This window comes from Electrona antarctica, assembly GCF_951216825.1.
Source record: "Electrona antarctica genome assembly, chromosome: 23".
Lineage (NCBI taxonomy): Eukaryota > Metazoa > Chordata > Actinopteri > Myctophiformes > Myctophidae > Electrona > Electrona antarctica.
Genome location: NC_136804.1, coordinates 20,985,507 through 21,005,514, shown reverse-complemented (window position 1 = coordinate 21,005,514; position 20,008 = coordinate 20,985,507). Strand labels below are relative to the sequence as shown.

The following is a 20,008-nucleotide window of genomic DNA, read 5'->3' as shown; positions in this document are numbered from 1 at the left end:
AGCAGTGGTTCCCAAACTTTTTCATGTCAAGGACCCCCAAATTGACACTAATTCGCCCGCGGACCCCCCATTTGAAGAAGATTTTTACGGCTCTAGCAGTGATTCTCAACCCAATTTCAAGGACTTCCAGTTTGGCATGCATTAGTCTACGGACCCCCATTTAATGGCATTTCTATTTACAATATAAAATGTACAATTTATATTGTAAAATCAATGTTAATTTAGACCCATAACAAGGGTCCATTTGGTTCCAAACTATAATTTAGCTGGGGACCCCCTGGAACTCCCTCAAGGACCCCTGGGGGTCCCCGGACCCCACTTTAGGAACCGTGGCTGTAATAGCTATAGGCACTGGGGCTGACCCACCCAGCTGAGCCAATCGGGAGAGAGTGGCTACCCATTTATCATCTTAGGCCTACATTTGATAATGTTTCAGTTTCAATTTTGTCTGCACATTAATTTCCCCTCATCACTTCCAATTTCATTAGTTTATTTCATATCATGTAGCAGCCTCATGTAGCCTTCTCTTGGTTAAATGAATTGGTAGGCCTATCCAACCTGAAAATGCATTACAACACAGCACTTGTTTAGAATTTTGATTACTATCAGAATGTAGAGTTATTTAAACATAAATAAATACTACTTTCCCTACTTTTAATGAAATAGCAATCAAAGTAAACGTCCTACCACTGCAGACACGCCCATTTGTGTGGATACGCCCACAGCTAAGCGGTCTTGGAGAATGGCCATTTAAAATAAGGGCGGTACCAATAACTCCTGATGACTGAGCTCGACCATAACAACGTGTGCTCCTCCTGAGTGCTAGCTGTCGTCACAGTTATTCTAGTAGACATTTAAGAAGCGTATTTCTGCGAGGAATCGGGAATTAAGAACGATCTGACTCTCAGGCTCTCTCACACACCATGTTTGATTTAAAGAAGAGGCACAGCTTCACTCTGACGACCCGCGCGGTCGCGGACACCCGTCAGACAGAGGAGTTCAGGCGGGTCGCGGTCAGAAGGAGGGCGTCTGCAGGTGTCGTGCATATTGTGCATGACCACCACCACGCTTCTGTAACAGGTGAGAGGAGTCAGTGGACCACCGCCTGACTGTGCAGAGTGCAGACAGTGCAGTGTGCACTACTAGTGCACGCCAGAACAAGGCGATTACTCTCCAAACTTAAATAAAGTTACTCAAAACGTAGCCTTGGAGTTGGATCAAGATTAGCTCTGGTCTAGGCAGATTTAGGGTGCATTTTGCATCCCAAAACGCAGTTTATAGCCCGGACAAGAGCTAGATCAAGATAAACTGACTGTCAGTCTGTCAGTGTCATATTTATTTGATCGATTCTGACACGAAACGACGTGCCTATAGGATCTTATCTATGCCATGTAACATATGGCTCTCAAACATTTAAGTTTTAAAGGACCCCATTTCCCCCCAGCATTAATCCACGGACCGGACCCCCTTAACTCTGACTGTCACTGTACAGATTTGGACCCTGTTGTAAACGGTAACAAGACAACTCACCCCTTTTGCCTCTTTTGGTGATCACCCCGAACGTGAAGACAACTCACCAGGGGTGAGATGTCTTCACTTTCGGCCACTTTCGGGGTGAGTTGTCTTCACTTTCGGGGTGAGTTGTCTGACTGAATATGTAGCCTTTGAGCTCTTTTATATACTTTACTGAATATTGCACAATAATACTTTACTGAATATTAGAACTGTGATTGATTGATCATACATTATTATGATGTTATTTCACACTAGGGTACATTTCAAACAAAAGCAGACCAAAACGCACTAAGACTTGTTTACATTAGGGTCTTTCGGTTTAAATTTATCAGAACATTTACAGACGTAAAGATATACACTTCTATGAAATGAAAACAGGAAATCATCATATAAAGAACTAAATAAATAAAGGGAAAAATGTATCCAGTAATGGAAAAAAGGCGTGAATTTAGAACTAATGGTGACATAGTTCCTATTGGATATTGAAGTAGTCTATTTTCAGAATTTTACAACAACAACAATTTCTACAATAATATATAAGTATAATTAAGTCAAGGCATGATAGCATAATCACAATATAGGCTACAGATGTAAATATATTTATGACACAGTAAAATGTCGAAAATGAGTGCTATTCCCCTTTAAAGGACCACTTCACCACTTTTCAACATCTCTTCATATAATTGGTCCTCACTAATGTTTATGATAAAACACCACAATTTTTTCCTACTCAGTCTGTGTCTCATAGGAGGGCTTTGGGCAGTTCGGACATCCGTCCACCAGTGACATCATCATTTTTTTTTAAAACAAGATTTGTTTTAAAATATATTTAGATTTTTATGATCGTGAAAACGATGGCTTCAACTTTTGCATTGCAACTTTTCAGGAAAAGAAAGCCTGCCGTTTCTATTAGCTTGGATTCACCATCGATGATGTCACTGGTGGACGGGTTTCTGAACTGCCCACAGCCTTCCTATGAGACACAGACTGAGTAGGAAAAAATGGTGGTATTTTATCATGAACATTAGTTAGGACCAATTATAGGAAGAGAAGTTGAAAAGTGGTGAAGTGGTCCTTTAAGTATGTCTAGGTCAAATTCATACATTTAATAAACCTTACAAATACAAACATTATTGTTTGTATGTAGGCTACCCAGTAGCCTACCCATATGATTAGATGAATGTGCAACATTGTTTCCATCTTCCAAGCATATTCCTGCCAAAATGGAGATGTGTGTGTGTGTGTGTGTGTGTGTGTGTTTTAAACTTCTGAAGAAATGTGAACTGAACCCCTCCTAATTTGGTTACTCCAGATGGCTGAATGGTTATATAAGGTCACTTGTAATTTCTCACATGCGAATGTATAACTAGCAGTAGCCATATCATCATCGTCGTTGTTGGGGGGGGGGGGGGGGGTGGTCAATATTGCTTTGCTATTCAGATGTAATTCAGTCAGTATAAGTAGGCCTATAATAGAACTGTGATTGATTGATCATGCGTGCGTTGGGAGTGCAGTCTAATTAGCAACTTTGTACAGCCGTGAGACTCTGCCTTTGAAGAGCAAACATTATCCACAAACGACCCCCCCCCCCCTCAATGCTGCATAGAGAGAGAGAGAGAGAGAGAGAGAGAGAGAGAGAGACGCTCTACTCCTTACTTACAAGTGTTTCACCGGATTTTACTGTTAAATAAATAAATAATTAGCCGTGACTGCGCACGTCTGTAGGAACCGATAGTTAGATCCGAAATTGAATTAGGCCTACTGTAATGGGTGCCACGGAAAGTACAGACAACTCACCCCGCAATGTCAGAAAGTGAAGACAACTCACCACGGTGAGTTGTCCAGTATTCGTTGTAAACAAGTAGTGCTTTATCTAGCTCTGGTCCATATAGCTCTAATGCAGCTATGGACCAGAGCTATGGTTATCTGGTTCGTCCACAAAGTAGCCTAACAGTTTTTGTATTGACTTGTGCTCTCGTTTGAAATGTAACCTACCCATTCTACATAATGTGAAATAAAAAAAAATCGAATCAATCAATACAAATGGAACCATTGCCATTCCATTTGTATACTCTCAGAGCTACAGACTTGTAGCTAAAGCGTCATTTAATGGTTCCTTACTATCTATATCAGTCATTTAAGTGGGGACCCCCTGGATTGCTGGAACCACCTCGGTGACCCCTGGCTGGGGTTTTCCGGGCCCCACCTTGAGAACCACTGTTATATTTACAATAGAGGATGTTATAAAATCACTGCCAAATAGCTATCCCATCTGTGAAAAATAGGACAAGCTACTAAATTAACCTACAAAAGTTCTACTTTTGTAGGTTAATTAGCCTTCTCATTCCGTTGCCCATTCTTTCAATATAAAAACGAGATGACCATTGTGTCTACTTAATTCTAGTCATATGGAGCCCTCTGCTGGACATTTGTAAAAACAACAGGCCCTTTCTAGCAGCCTCCTGCTAAACCCATTTTAGTTGGATTATTAATGTGAAATCTCCTTCCTCTGATCCAGTATGGACTTTGCCATGAGACCATGGGTCTGTCTGTAGCCCTCATGGACAAAGACTCTACTGTTCCCAGCTGAAGCATTCATTCACTAGTAGTAATCATTAAAGCAGTCCTGTTATGTTCTCAGGAAGTATTAAGTCTCAGTATTTGATATTCATTTTAGCTGCCCCACCCCCTTCTGATACAAACCCATTGTAACTTCAAACTCTATTTTAACCATGATTCATCAAAAACACCCGTCTTTTATGTGTTCAGGTAAAAACACACACACACACACACACACACACACACACACACACACACACACACACACACACACACACACACACACACACACACACACACTTCTATTAGTTTAATTAACTGTTGCACTCCTACTGTGAATGATAACTTCTGATCAAAGTCTTGGGGCATGCTTTGTGTTTGTGTCTTAATTGTAGCCTACTTAAACTATTAGGCATTGTGTTTGTCTTAATTGTCCTACAGTACTTAAACTATTGTCTAGCCAAAGTAATTTCCGCTAATCTGGGCAGTGTGTGATACTTTGCCTTGGCAAGGTAAACAAAATTAACGTTTTCTCATGCCAATAAAAGCTCAGTTGAATTGAATGGCCAATGCAAGAGAGCAATCTAATTTTGTTCTTTTATTTCTTTATTTTCTTTGAGAGGGAGATGGGAGATACTGTAAGGAATTACTACTTTTCTTTACTCTATTGGTTTATTTGAACGGGACTAGTGTAAATACACCGGATTTAGCAGAGATGCTAATTTCCATCTGTATTTTTTGGTATTCAGACAGCCAGCAATGGGTAAAACGTTCCCCAAAAGAAATTAGTCTCTGTGACACATCTAGGGGCCGCAATCTGCATTCAAAGATTTTCCTAGAAGCTTTGTCATTGGTCGATTTGCCTGTCTACTTCCTGATTGGTTAGTCATTTCGACCAGGTTTTTTTTGACCAATGACAAAGCTTCTAGGAACATCTTTGATTGCAGGTTTTGGTCCCTAGGTGTGTCACAGAGACTACATTTTTAGGAGCGTTTTACTCATTGCTGGCTGTCTGAAAATAATAATAATAATTTAAATTTCGACATATTTCTTATAGCAGTTTTAAACACTAAAAAATACTGATATGACAAGACATGAGAGGACAGCATACAAATACATAGTACATTTCAAACACAGTACAAAGAGAAAAAAGAAATTGAGAAATCATTGAGTCATATGTGATCACAGGACTTTTTTTTTTACCACTGTTTCAATTGTCCTTTAAAAGCTGTGAAAGTGGGGATCTCCCTCAATGTGACAGGGAGCTCATTCCAGTATTAAACTACAACATGTACACTGAGATGTGTTGAGCTTGTAGATCGGCTATATTTGCCAACGATTTTTGATGTAGAGAGAAGAATAGAGCCTTGGGGGACCCCGGTCAACAAGGGGTTATGTGGTTGAATACAGAAGTGAAAATGAGGAATAAGGCTTTCAAAACTGCACATGACCAAGAAGACCTTTGTTTTCCCCCCAAGCTGATCTTTCTGCTTAGTTCGTTGTGGTAAGTGATGTACAGTACGAGGTTCATCTTTGCTTTGCACAGAAAGAATCGGGCATTGCTAGAAGAAGCTCGACGACAACGTGAGGTAAGCAAAGCACAGTTGGCTGTTAGGCTGTATGATATGAAAGTAATGCTAGACTCCACTCAGTCCATTTGGACACTTTCTGAGTTAAACTAAGACTTCCGTACTGAATGCAATTAGACTTCAGAAAGAGATATTATTATATTATAACACTGGACTGGAACAATGTGGCTTGCATTTTGTGCTATGTTATGTGACATTAAATGGCTTTGTGCAAGTTCACCATTCGGAAGAGGAACAAGGCCGTAGCGGTGCAAAAGTTTTTGTAATTATTCTTAATTCTTTTTAGTTTTCTGAGCTCAATTGCACCCAAAAAACATTCAGTAGATTTTCTGTGGTCTGGAGTTTTCTGGCTCAAACAAGTGCTTTGATTTTCCTGCTGTTTGTGATGTCACAGCCTGCAAATCCCATATATGTCAGTGGGATTTGCCAGCAGATGTCACTGTTTTCACTGTTGCCCGTTTTCATTGCAGCTCAAAAGGCTTCCAAACCCCAGAGAAAACCTAAAAGAAAAATGAAAAATAAATAAATTAATGTCATGAAACCTTTAAACCCAACTGTCCCTATTTCAGACATTTAATTATAGGCAAGTTATGATGTATGGGTTTATATGTAGGAACTGATGTGGCTAATTTGTACACTATAACGGTCAATGAATAAGTATTGCCAAAAACTGTCTCAAGTGATTTAAATATACGTGGATGTTAGTTGACAGATGTTCTCATGGCAGGATCTTCAAGCAACAACAATATGAAAAGGCTAATACACAACACAAGTATTAAAGGCGAGAGAGAGAGAGAGAGAGACAGGAAGGGCGGGAGGGTGAGAGAGGTACTGAGCAAAGGGAGAACAGACATACAGCGGTGAGAGAGTTGATTGGGAGTCAGCGAGAATGCATCGTTCTGTATTATATATTGGACCCTGACTTATCGGTTTCCCATAAGAGAACCAAGAGAAAAGAAATAAATGAACAACAGTATCGTTATTATCGTTATATGAAAAGAATAGTAAATCTAGTGAATATAATTGGTTACTAAATGTCAACTTAACTTCAGTGACTGCTATAGCAAACACAGTAGTAAGATGGAAATTCTCCGTCAGAACTTCTAGGAAGGGGAATATCTAAATATTGAATCAAGCAACATAAACTGTCGGGTGCTCACAAAAACCAGAGTAGACGTTCAAATGATCCCATATGTTCTAAAGTGAAATAAGCCTTTGAGTTCTGAAGTTCTCATTAGATGTTGATGTGTGCTTGTTTCCAGGCAGTGTTGAGCAATGGTGTCTGACTCACATAGGAGACCATGTGACAACTTCCCATCACGTAGAAGAATCATTTTGTGTGCGCGTGTGAATAATCTGTGCATGTGCGTGCGTGTCATCAACATGACATCGGACATCCACATGGAATCCATGCTGTTTTTAAGACCCTGGTCTTGTATTTTTATTTCCCTTTTTTCCCCCAAACTGAATATGTATAGCATCATGTCAGTAAGCATGCTACATCATGACTGACATGGTGTGCTAAATGCCTCCGGTATATTGGAAGGAGCACTGCTGTTAATAATTCTACCATACTGGAAACAACATTCCTTTTGGAATACGTGTTTGACTGTACTCTGTTGCTGTTTTTGAATTTATTTAATTTACTAATAAACTATTCATTCAATCAATCAAACATACTGTCTCCTACCCCCCCACCCCCTTGCAGGGACTCCTAGCCCAGCCCACCTGCAGAGACCTGGGAAGTCAGAACCAGAGGAGACCAATGGATGGGAAAGAATTCAACGGCCCACACAGAGTCCTAACGGAGACAAAAATGGAGACCTAAGTGAAACAAATGCAGTCTTCGTCCACCTTAGCTCGGCATCGAACGGTCTGGGATCTCCTGTTGAAGCAAAGCCAGCCAGGCGTGGTCCGGTCTACGAGGCACCTGCTGGAACCCACAGCAGCCCTGCACGACGGAACCAACGAACACACGGGCTGGTAATCCCCACGATCGTGGCATCCCTCATTCTACCCGGCGACGGGGGCATTGAGAGCTGCTGCAGCCCCGTGGGGGACGGACAGGGAGGGCTTAATAAGCCTGCCAAGTTGTCCTCAAGAAGCCACAGCGGCCTCATGACACGGCTCCAGGCACCCAGCCCCTTCCACAGGAGGACAAGAAGCTTCAGCCCGGCCACCAGTTCCAAACTCTGGATTGGACAGAAAAGAGGCCCTGGCACCAGGTGATTGATTGAATACTTTATTGGTAGAAATAGAAACGGTACAGGGTACAGTAAAAAAAATAACAACAAAATTCAAATCATCATAAAAAGTAATAATACTAAAAAGATATGTACAGGCTGGGGCAAAAATAAGGTTATAAAGAGGTGGGGGGGTAGTCACTTGACTAAAGGAGGCGCAATCATTTCATCTACCTTTGGCCTGCTGAAAGGTGGATTTGCAGGATGCCAATGATTTGCATTTTTTGAGGGAGGGGGTCAGGGCATTCCACACTTGGGTGGCAGTGTTGTAGAAGGAGAATTTACCCATGTTTGTTTAGGTTCAAGCTTTTATTCTGTTTCAGTGATTTGTGTTTATAAGACAAACCATAGACTCAATGTAACGGCACACTAGACTGAGTGTTTATTATAGTTTAACTGTAACCACTACTTTTATGACAAAACGGTACATTTTGTTCCCCCAGTCAATCCATTGTGAGAAGGGGACGTTCCCCATTGAAACCACTGCTGTCTGCCAACAGCAGTATGTCCACCGCCAGGACCAAAGTGCCATCTAATTGTAAACTTACTCCAACCCCAAACGGAACAGTGGCTCACCTTGATTCCAGTGGCACCACAGGGCGCTCCCTGGAACATGCCAATGGCGTGACCCCCCTGGCGAGCGAGGAAGGCAAAGGGGGCGTTGGTAGGCCTGTCACAATTATTACATTATGGCTTAATTGCAATTATTTGAGATAATCACTATTTTTTGCATAGTCCTCAATTGTTTCCATGTTGAAAAATGTCCATAGATATTCTCCATACATGTCCATACATTTTCTCATTTTCTCATTAATCGCAATTATTTGTGTGACAGTTAATGGTGTAATCGTGACAGCCCTAGGCGTTGGAGGGAGAACCAGAACCTCTGGGAGGGGCCTGGAGGGTTCCAGAGATGACCAGACTGAGGGGCTTCAGAGGAAGCAGGAGGAGAGCAGAGAGCAGAAGCTGTGGAGGACGGCCAATGAGCTCCTGCAGACAGAGAAGGCCTATGTGGATCGGCTCTACCTGCTGGACCAGGTTGGTAATGCTGTATTTGGCCTCATTTCCAATAGTCATTTCAGTCATTCCATTTTCATAAGCTGAAAGTGGGGTCAACCTAGCAATAGAATACATGTTCTATTGCTTAAATTATGGTTGGTTTGCTGAATGTGTATAACAGCATGAACATAGGTTTAGAATGATAATGCCTAAGCATCAGAATTCTACATATCTGCTTATTATTCTGATAATTGTTTAGTTTGTGGAGGATTAACAAAAGTCGCGATTGATTAATTAATTGATTTTGATTGCTTACTTTAGAAATGCAATATGCGATATGTTGTCTAAAAGGATAATACAAAAAGTCCTGAGGACTTGTGGTCCTATATGTATTCAATTCATCAACAATATTGTTTTTGCTTTAATCTCTGATTTACTCAAGATTTGATTTGTTACAGATGGGGAATTATTAAATTAAAACGTTATTTTATAGCAAGACTTAAGAGTAATAAGAGAATTTTTGTGTACGAGATATTTTGTGTACAAGTGGACGTTTTGACCCAAGAGTGGTGCTAGAGGAAAGGCCATGTGGTCACCAAACATCAGTCATCCTTGGGGAGCATGACATTCCAAGTTCTTTGATACTCTTGTATGATGAAGTAGGGTTTAAATTTACAAAAACAACTTCTTTACTTGACACTTGACAAGAGGGCAAAACAAAACTTGGAGATGCAGAGGCGGATCGAACCGGGGACCTTCCCATTGCCAGATGGCAGCAGTGTCTTCTGAGACACATGACGTCCCAACAAATTTGTCACTGTATCTAATAGAAGTACTATAGTTGACTTCCAAGTTCCATGGGTTGTGGTTTTAGGCATTATTCCTTTTGTGCACCGTCACCAATATCAGAGAAGAAACTGTGTAATGAAGGTTATGAAACAGCAAAGACTCTTTACTCATGTCATGCTAATGTCCTGGTTCTCAAACTCCCTCCCCTCTCTCCAGGTGTTCTGTGTGCGTCTGACGGAAGAGGCGGCTCGAGGCTCGTTTCCTCCAGAGGTGGTGAGGAGCATCTTCTCCAACATCTCCTCCATCCACTCCTTCCACAGCCAGTTCCTCATGCCTGACCTGCAGCACCGCATGGACCATTGGTGGGTCCTAGAGATGTCTCGATACTGTATCGGTATCGGAAAAGTATCGGATCGGCCCTTATTTGGTCATATCGGGTCATATCGGTATCTGCAAATATGCCTATGTCTAACCACTGAGCCGACACAGGGGTAAGCGGTTGACACTATGGCGGGTAAATAAAATGTCGGGGCATGTGTAGTTTGCTTTCGAGTTGCCCAAACTGAAAGTGCATATTTGAGTGAGGAGTCCGCTATAAACACAGCACAAGATGTATAGCTAGATAGCTATTTCTATTCCCTGTTGGTGGACTTCAAAATAAGACCCTTTTTCTTTCTGTAATATAAATATTATTCTGGTATCGGTATTCAGTATCGGTATCGGCTAACACAGAAATGATGGTATCGGGATCGGAGCGGGAACGAAAAAAGTTATCAAAATAAAACCTTTTAAATGCACTCAAAGAAAAGACCTGATTTACGGTCAACAGCACTACGCGTTGGAAAGAGCTTCATACGACCATATTTTCCACCATTTTGTTTGATTGCCTTTACATACATCTTTTTTCAAAACGTTGAATTGTTTTGCTTTCATTGTGATACAGATAAAGAACTTAAAAGTATACTACGTTGGTTCCATTGATTCCAGCCCGAGCACTATTGATTGATTGATCATTAAAATAAACATGCTCTGAAAATGCACGTAGCCCACCCATCTGACCACTTAACACAGCAGCTGAATGGCTGCCATGTTAAGTGATAAGATGGCCACTGTCGGTGCGTCCAGAAGAGGTTGGAAAAGACTGCTTTAGGCTTGTAGAAGACGCCCTTATTCAGAGCGACCTAAAAAGCACAAGATGGCGAAAGGTGATGAGAGACAGTGTGTAATCAACCTGACGCCTAAAATTACGCAAATACCTAACGAGGCTGTCTAATGTGTCCATGCCAAGGTGATGAACTGTTGACCTTCCCACTGTGGCCCAACGTAGGTGGGAGCACCCAGGCCTTGGAGACGTAATGCTGCAGCATGCTCCCTTCCTCAGAATGTATGCGGAGTACGTTAAGAACTTTGACCAGGCCATGGAGCTGCTGAGGACCTGGACAGAACGTTCAGCTGCGTTCAGGAACCTCATTCAAGACATACAGGTTAGGACTGCACCTGGACACCAGCGTTCCCAGTGTATTATGTAACTATGTTCTGCCTTATATGCACTTTGTAACTGGCTTGTTTTCCTATTATTTGACTGTACGGGAATATTGTGTCCGTAGGAGATGAGTTGAAAAATCGGCTTGCGATTGGTTGTCAGTGGGGTAGGGAGCGCTCTGCTGTGTTCATTTGGACCGCACACAAGTGGTTATATGCCTAACGGTACCCTAACCTCACAAAAACTATGCCTAACCTTAACCTCACAATTGCTATGCCTAAAATATACCTTAACCTACTTTATCGGCCAAAAAAGTAGTCCGTCGTCGTTGGACGGCAGTGGGGTTCAATACCAGGAGGTGTGGGTAGGTCTCATGAGCTGGCTGCCAGAATGTGGTTAGAATGTGAGAAAGCCCCGCCCTGCGGGCGCCCCCCTACTACTAGTGGCTGGCGGTGAAAAAATAAACGCTCCCCAAAACCCCATCTCCTACAGACACGATATTAGCTGACTGTCAGACTGGCAGTGTTTATGTCCTTTTGTACAAGGCATTCTCGTGCTTCTGTTTATGTGGACATAAATATTAGTGTGTGTGTGTGTGTGTGTGTGTGTGTGTGTGTGTGTGTGTGTGTGTGTGTGTGTGTGTGTGTGTGTGTGTGTGTGTGTGTGTGTGTGTGTGTGTGTGTGTGTGTGTGTGTGTGTGTGTGTGTGTGTGTGTGTGTGTGTGTGTGTGTGTGTGTGTGTGTGTGTGTGTGTGTGTGTGTGTGTGTGTGTGTGTGTGTGTGTGCGTGCGTCCGTGTCCGTGTCCGTGTCCGTCCGCGGCTGCCTCTCAGAACCAGGGCGTGTGTGGCAGCCTGACTCTGCAGCACCACATGTTAGAGCCGGTCCAGAGGGTTCCTCGTTATGAGATGCTGCTCCGGGAATACCTGAAGAAACTGCCTGAAAATGACCCCGATTACAACCTGGCTCACAGTGAGTTAATGCAGCGATTCTTGCCAAAAGCTAAGATTTTGATGATATAACATTGCATTTTTTTCTTCAAAAAATCTTATAGTATACTACAATTAGTTCCATTGATCTAAGCCGGAGCACAGTCAATTGACGGATCATTAAAATAAACATGCTTTGAAAGTGCACACGGTCCACCCATCTGACCACTTAACACGGCAGCCCTTAGGTGGTCAGATGGGTGGGCCGCGGACGCTTTGGAGATATTCAAGAGGGCCTTGATCCAGTGAAGGTTGAGAACCACAGAGTTAAAATGACCCCGACAACCTGGCTCGTTCCATGAATGGATGCACCGTTCATAGAAGGTTCCTAGTACAGAACTTTGGCAACATTGCCTCCTGGCAATACGGAACGGGTCGGACAGGTTGGGGAGGGGCTATATAGCGTATTTTCCCATCACTATTTTCCCACACAATGACGGTGCATCAATCAGCTGACTCTCACTCTCTCACACTCACGGGGTGCTCACCGGTAGCAGCCGCGGGGGGAGGAGGAGGACGGCTCATTATTTCAGAATATCCCGCACGAGTTCTGGGGCCAAACACGTTGGCTATTAACATCTCAGCCTTGTTTTATTGAATTTGAATCATCAAACATTGCACTGTTGGGGCACCCGCTGGCCTAGCGGTCCAGGCATATACCACATGCAGTATAGGCTCTAATTCAGCCCGATGACCTTCGGTGCGTGTCTTTCCCCGTCTCCGATTTCCTGTAGCATCTTCACTTCAATATAGGCAGAAAAGCCTAAAACAAATTAAATAGATAAACATTGTACTGTTCAATTTGTTAGTGGAGTCCATCATGATGCAGCTCAGTCTGTGTTTAATAAACCATAGGCTAGCATGATATGCTAATGTAACCTCGCATGCGGCAACGTCATTTTCGGTAGCGCATTTGGAGCATTTTTGTCAACAAGTTTTGGGTCACCGCATACTTGATTAAAAAGTATAGTTGTGTAGTAAGGAGATGAATGTTTGGGGGGGTTGTGTATTCGGATTGCATTTATCTAGGGATCTTACAGACATCCTTTTTTTTTAACCTTTTTATTTAACCAGTAAAAACACATTGAGACTCTCTTAGTCTGTGATTCTTTGTCTCTGTCCACAGAATCTTTGCAGACCATCTCCATGGCAGCCATTCACTCCAACAGCGCCATCGACCAGGCTGTATGACGCCAGTCATTACTACTACTGCTCTAGTCTAGAACACTACACAGTTTGTCAGACCACCACACTACTACTGCTCTGAAACAGTGGTTCCCAAACATTTTCATGTCAAGGACCCCCAAATTGACACCAATTAACTAACTAATTTCAAGGACCCCCAGTTTGACCTGCATTTATTTACGGACCCCCATTTAATGGCATTTCTATCTCTGGGACCCCCAATTTATATTGTAAAATCAATGTTAATTTAACTCTGAGTGTACACATTTTGGTTCCATTTGTACACTTGTGAGACGCATAAGAGTCCATTTGGTTCCAAACTATCATTTAGCTGGGGACCCCCTGGAACTTCCTCAAGGACCCCTGGGGGTCCCCGGGCCCCACTTTGGGAACCGCTACTCTAGAACACTAAACAGTTTGTCACTGCAGCGTCTGTGTACAAGATGTACAGCGTTGCTGTCGGGCAGAAACCTCATATCTCTCCAACTTTCTTTTTTTAATGTTTATGAAAATGCATGCCCTACGTCTCTGATGCTTTGTGAGCATGTAGATTGGCTTATAGAGCTGTGTTTTTTGAAAACATTTAAAGTGAAAGTGGTTAAGTGTGTCTGTGGTGTGGGTTTTGTAAATATTGAATCAATATTATAGCTTGTGACTGGTCCTTTTTTTTCCAGCCATTTCCTGAAAAGTAACAGTTTTAGACATGCAAGGTTTCCACCCAAAAGTAGCGTAGCGGATCTACAAGCTCTTAGATCTGCTGTTTTCAAAATGTGTGGAAATTTTTTAACATTTCCCCCTATAATGAAAATGGGGATGCCAGGTTGGAAGTAGCTAGAACTCGTGTGTGTGTGTGTGTGTGTGTGTGTGTGTGTGTGTGTGTGTGTGTGTGTGTGTGTGTGTGTGTGTGTGGTGTGTGTGGTGTGTGTGGTGTGTGTGGTGTGTGTGGTGTGTGTGTGTGTGTGTGTGTGTGTGTCAAAGGTGCAGATGATCAGAGAGTGAGCGACGTTTGCGCTACTGTATGCCGAATTGAAGTGGCCCCAGACTTTTCTTTTTCTCCCTGGAAATAAAAACACCTGGGTTTCCGAGGCTAGGTTGGAAGTGATTAAACATTGTCATTAGGAACACAACATTTCTCCTCCATTGCAGCCTTTCATTCTAGTGTTTACTGCTGCCCATGTAGGAGAGGCTGAAGAGACTGTTGGAGATCAATGAGATGATCGGAGAGGAGAACTTGGTGAACCCGTCCAACGAGTTCCTCAAGGAGGGACGCCTCCTCAAGCTGGCTGCCAGGAACACCTCGGCCATGGAGCGCCATTTCTTCCTGGTTTGTCCAAAGCCTTCCGTTTCACGGTGCTTTAAATTACTTTTACTGATAACTTCTCCAGAGCCGGCAGTCCCGACCAGCTTGGTGCCCCATTCAAGATTTTAGCAATGCCATGCTGATATTGAGGCAAGCTAATATAGTTATATCTGCTACTTTTTATATATGTGATGTATGCCATGCTTAATGTAAGTCGCTCTGGATTAAGAGCGTCTGCTAAATGCCTAAATTGTAAATTGTATCTGTAAATGCACCACGTCTCTGTGTGTGCGTACATCTGTAATCCACGTAACTCGAGAACTGTTCGCCACACAGACTTCAAATTCGACACACGCGTTCCACACCCTCACAGCCCGGTGTCGGTGTTCTCAATCTTTTCTAGATCAAGTCCCACTTGAAAATCTTGGAAGTGTTCACAGAAAATGGTCACCAATATTGACATGGCCAAAATAGGGATCCCAGTTTGAAAGTCCATATTAACTGTGTGGTTGCAGACAAGAAAACGCATGTCTATACATGTAGATGGATCGCAATTGCCATCCCCTGGGACATAATGTGAATATTGACGCATAAGTATGGCACTTTAAAATTATGCTTAGGGTTTGGGATGTGACCTTCCGTAAAGTTTAGTCGTTCTCTTTTCCTCTCAGTTCAACAACTTCCTGTTGTGCTGCATTCCGAAGTTCAGCCTGGTGGGACAGCGTCTCGCTGTGCGCACGCAGATCCGAGTGGAGGGCATGCAGGTGCAGCAGACCGCCAACGAGGACCACCCACACACCTTCCAGGTCTCTGGCAAGGAGAAGACCCTCGAGCTGCAGGCCAGGTGGGGTTGTCCTTCAATGACCTGTCCATCTGCAAGGTGCCAACTAGTTTTAGAGAATCTGCAAGTAATTCTTCTTTCCGTTTTCAGTTCTGAACAAGAGAGAGACGACTGGATAAAGGTACTGCAGATGAAACTGCAGTACTGCAGAACAATGCACACACTTGTGTGAAGTGAGGGGCGCTCTTATCGTCATACATCACATACCGTGCTCAGCCAATCGAATCATTTCAAATGTGGTACACACAGACACACAAAGCTGGGCATAGGAGGGGCTAGCGCCCCTCAAACATAGGGGGGGAAAAAGATGTTCATCTCTTTACAATCCATATCGATGATAGCTAAAGCTAGAGTTTTTTTCCAGGTGATTCAGGAAGCCATTGATGAATATCAGAAGAAACATGGAACCTTTAAGCTGGCCTCCAAAGAAATAGATGCAGAAGTTACCGTAAGTCTGTCTGTCTTTCTTTCTTTCTTTCTTTCTTTCTTTCTTTTCTTTTTTATATTGCCGAAAAATCAAGGAAGTACATTGACAAGTGTGAAGTTGGATCAGCAGTTCTGCAGAACAGGCAGACTTGAACCAGCACTATGGGCATTGCACTATAAAATAAAAAAGCCAAGGGGATACAGTACTAGTACACGTTACTGTACTGTACATACAAATAGTTTTGCTAAACATGTTAAGACCAAATCGATCCAACAATGGTATAAAATAGTCCCAAGGTTTGTTGTTGAAGAGAAAAACCGCCCTTACGATGTGAAACGAAACCACCCATGTTGTAGTCCAAACAAACCCCGTTCACTTGTATTGAACTCATTTTCCCAGAAGCCCTAGTATGCCCAGAGTATGGCTAGATTTTCGGTTTCGTCATAACACGACGGCCTCGTCACCAGGTCGGCGACAAATCCGCTCTTTCTTTTTCATTATTAAAAAACGGTGAATTAAACAAATAGCGGGTTTAGCGTATTAAGCAGCACCAACACATGGATTAAATAGCGGGTAACGCGGGTTACGCAGTAGAACTGTTAAAAATATTTTGAATTTATATGGTTATGGTGTGATTAATCAAAGCAGACATGTTTTGTTTGGCCGAAGTGGCTCAGGGGTAGAGTGACCAGACGGGAACCGCTAGATTCCCAGTTTGTACCCGGGCTCCCCCAGAGTCGGTGTCGAAGTGTCCTTGAGCAAGACTCTGAACCCCAAATTGCTCCCGATGTGCAGGTTGGTGCCTTGCATGGTTTCCTCCGGCATCGGTGTGTGAATGTAATGCACAATCTCTGTAAAGTGCCTTGGATAAAGGCGGTGTGTGTGTGTGTGTATATATATGCACCATTTATGTGTGTGTGTGTGTGTGTTGGACAGACAGAAGAGCTGGGTCGGCGTGCCCCTCGCTGGATCAGGGACAATGAGGTGACCGTCTGTATGAAATGTCAGGAGGCATTCAATGCTCTCACCCGGAGGAGGCACCACTGTCGAGCCTGTGGCTGTGTGAGTGCTTTATTCTCCACCACTTAAAAGGACGACTTCAGCCATTTTCACCCCATCTTCATATAATTGGTCCTCACTAATGCTCATTATAATGTCTATTATAATGTAATAATAATAATGTAATAATATAATGTTCTAGTATAATGTAGTATTGTTTCATTTTTGTCTGCTCGGTCTGTATCTCAGAGTAGGGCAAATGGCACACTGTCGAGGTCGACCTGTCTTGACAAGCAACTTCGATTTCACCGATACCATCCTTTGTGTGTGTCTGTCTCCACCTATAGGTGGTGTGTTGGAAGTGTTCAGACAACAAGGTGGCTTTAGAGTATGACGGCAACAAGCTGAACAAAGTGTGCAAAGATTGCTACTCCGTCCTGATTGGCCAGGGCAGACCAGAGAGGCGGGGTGAAGGAAAGGCGAGGAGGTCACTGGAGGTGAGCTAACCTCAGTGGTTCTCAACCTGTGGGTAAAAAAAACCAAGCCGCTCTACTGTTGAAGAACGCCATGCTCTAGTTTTCTACGTTGATCTCTCCTGCCTGCCCTCAGTCCCAGTGGGATCACGTCTCTCTCCCCCAGGTGTCCAGTGACGGCGTGATGAGCAGCTTCCTGCAGTATGGGGACGGCCCCGGCGGCTGGCAGAGGATGTGGTCTGTGATCCCCAGGACTGAACCACCGCTCCTCTGCCTCTACGCTTCTCCGCAGGTACACCCACAGACACCTATACACACGCACACACACACTAGGGCTGACACGATGATGACATTTTACTTGACGATTTAGTTTCATACAAATGATTGCAGTTAACGATAATTGGAAACTATTGTGATGATTCTGATTACTGCGATCAGTCAATAAATAAATAAATGTGACAGGACACGCATACACACACTAGTGTTGTTTTTTTTGACCGGAAGTTTTAGTCAGTCTTTTGAATTGAGTTTTAGTCTACTAAATCTAGCTTAGTTTTTGTCGACTATTATGTATTTTGGCGGGCCGTGATGCTGACATAATGGTATAATTTCACTTGGTTTCATGCTGAAAATAGCCGATCTATAAGCTCACAACTTAGATCTGCTATACCAACACCCGAGCACAACCAAACATAAAATGACTTGCCTTTTAGTTCTACTGGATCTCTTCTCCACTAGTCCCTCCCTAACATTTTAGTCTAGTTTTTGTTGAAGAAATTGTCTATATTTAGTCTTAGTTTTAGTCATCATAGCTTGGTTTTAATGTAGTTTTAATTTACACTGGTACACACGGTACCCAAACGCATACAGTACGCTCAGTATACACACAAGCATCTAAACCATGCTGATGTAGAAATGTACACTGTCGTCCAATGCAAAAACCATTAACAAAAACTAGCGTGTAAACCTGCAGCTGGCATCAATATACTAACATGAACATGGTGTAAGAAGTGTACATAACCTGATGAATGTTGCTTTTTTTTCTCCCAGTGACCCACCCTCACTTTACTCATGACACCAACTCCTATTCCATCCATATCAGTTTACTATACTGTACATCTTGTATATACAGTATGCTACCTCAACTTCCATGATTCATTCAACCTTTTAAAGTTATCTGAGAGATCATTTACAATGCCTTGATTACAGATAAATAACATAAGAACAACAAATAAAAACTATCAGTTAAAACGGTTGCATACAGGTAAATTAAGTAAATTCCTAAAATGGCCAATAGATACTAGGGTATTCTGTTTAAGATCTTTTTGCAAGAGGTTCCAAGAACCAGGTGCACCAATGCTAAAAGCAGTCTTTCCCAGATCTGATTTGCCAAAAGGAACTAGAAGGACTTTGCCATTCTCTATATGTTATTATACAGGACACAGTGAGTGTTGTAGTTGCCACCAGTAATAAACCTCAGAGATTCACGTATTCCTGCTCTCCCCCCAACAACCAGGATGTGAATCCCCTGTCCAGAGTGCCTCTGCTAGGCTACAGCGTGGAGGATTGTCGCCGGGCGTCTCCAGAGCTCCATGGACAAGCCTGTTTCCGCCTCCACAAGTCCAGGAACAGCCACGTGTTCTGCTGCGATTCCCCGGAGCTCAAGCAGCGCTGGCTGGCCGTCCTACATGCTGCAGTGAAGAGCGAGATGCTGACTGGCAACGGGAATGCCACTAATGGAGAAATGTCTGTGGTTAGCGCCCATGATGTCACAAATGGAAAGGTCATGGACAATGAAATTGGACTCGACGACCGCACAAAGGGAGACAACTCCTGAAAGATGAAATGGCACCATGTTGTTTTAAACCACTGGGTTCTCAACTGCAGGCCAATGGACTCTGTGCACAATGGGTTATCTCTGAGACCCCAATCAACACTGTAAAATTCACCATGTTAATTTAACTATTTAGAGTGTACCAATAAACGACACTCTCAGAGTTACAGACCCATTAGGGTCGTCTTTGACCCCTGATGGTCCCCGGACCAGCGTTGAGAATCGGTTGTTTTAACAAACTTAATAACAGAGATTAACTGTATGTAAGTGTATCCTGTCCACAATGTTGACCTTGTCATGTGTGTTCGGCACTTTGGAAATGGGTTTTAAGTAAAATAAACTATTTGAACAATTCAACATCCAGCGGGGCTGTCCATTCAACTATAGATGTTTGCCGTAGCTTTGTATGGACTTACTATGGAATACTGAAAGTATTGTGTAAAGCAGTTGAGTACGTACTGTTCTCACCCATTTATCTCACCCATTTATCTCACCCATTTTGTGTGTGTGTGTGTGTGTGTGTGTGTGTGTGTGTGTGTGTGTGTGTGTGTGTGTGTGTGTGTGTGTGTGTGTGTGTGTGTGTGTGTGTGTGTGTGTGTGTGTGTGTGTGTGTGTGTGTGTGTGTGTGTGTGTGTGTGTGTGTGTGTGTGTGTGTGTGTGTGTGTGTGTGTGTGTGTGTGTGTGTGTGTGTAACCATGAACTATAGTATGTCGTTTTTTTTGAGTGGTGTAAACCACTCCTACAACTGGCTTTTGTGTGCATAAAAAAATGACCATGGTTGCTATG

General features: G+C 43.0%; 1 protein-coding gene across 3 annotated transcripts; it reads left to right on the top strand.

Annotated features, from left to right (window-relative positions):
* The first annotated feature begins 784 nt into the window (after nt 1-784).
* LOC306916147 (FYVE, RhoGEF and PH domain-containing protein 4-like) lies at nt 785-19,579 on the top strand. Of its 3 annotated transcripts, none has more exons than XM_079493906.1 (16): nt 785-1,080; nt 7,372-7,888; nt 8,350-8,570; nt 8,763-8,944; nt 9,911-10,056; nt 11,022-11,178; nt 12,008-12,146; nt 13,290-13,348; nt 14,529-14,672; nt 15,320-15,492; nt 15,580-15,610; nt 15,854-15,937; nt 16,853-16,978; nt 17,263-17,412; nt 17,555-17,680; nt 18,905-19,579. In XM_079493906.1, exons 1-16 carry the CDS (start codon nt 924-926, stop codon nt 19,223-19,225), a joined length of 2,733 nt encoding a protein of 910 aa, XP_079350032.1. In that variant the 5' UTR covers nt 785-923; the 3' UTR covers nt 19,226-19,579. The 3 variants fall into 3 exon arrangements, with proteins under 3 accessions (XP_079350032.1, XP_079350031.1, XP_079350033.1); XM_079493905.1 differs by having other exon boundaries at nt 8,742-8,944; XM_079493907.1 differs by lacking the exon at nt 18,905-19,579 and having other exon boundaries at nt 8,742-8,944; nt 17,263-17,440.
* The last annotated feature ends 429 nt before the right edge of the window (nt 19,580-20,008 follow it).

Excerpts from the sequence above, each read along its gene's own strand:
- LOC306916147 (XM_079493905.1), top strand. The coding sequence starts at position 924 with ATGTTTGATTTAAAGAAGAGGCACAGCTTCACTCTGACGACCCGCGCG. Across the intron at positions 8,945-9,910 it reads GGCTCTACCTGCTGGACCAG|GTGTTCTGTGTGCGTCTGAC; the intron begins GTTGGTAATGCT and ends CCCTCTCTCCAG. Across the intron at positions 16,979-17,262 it reads ACTGTCGAGCCTGTGGCTGT|GTGGTGTGTTGGAAGTGTTC; the intron begins GTGAGTGCTTTA and ends CTCCACCTATAG.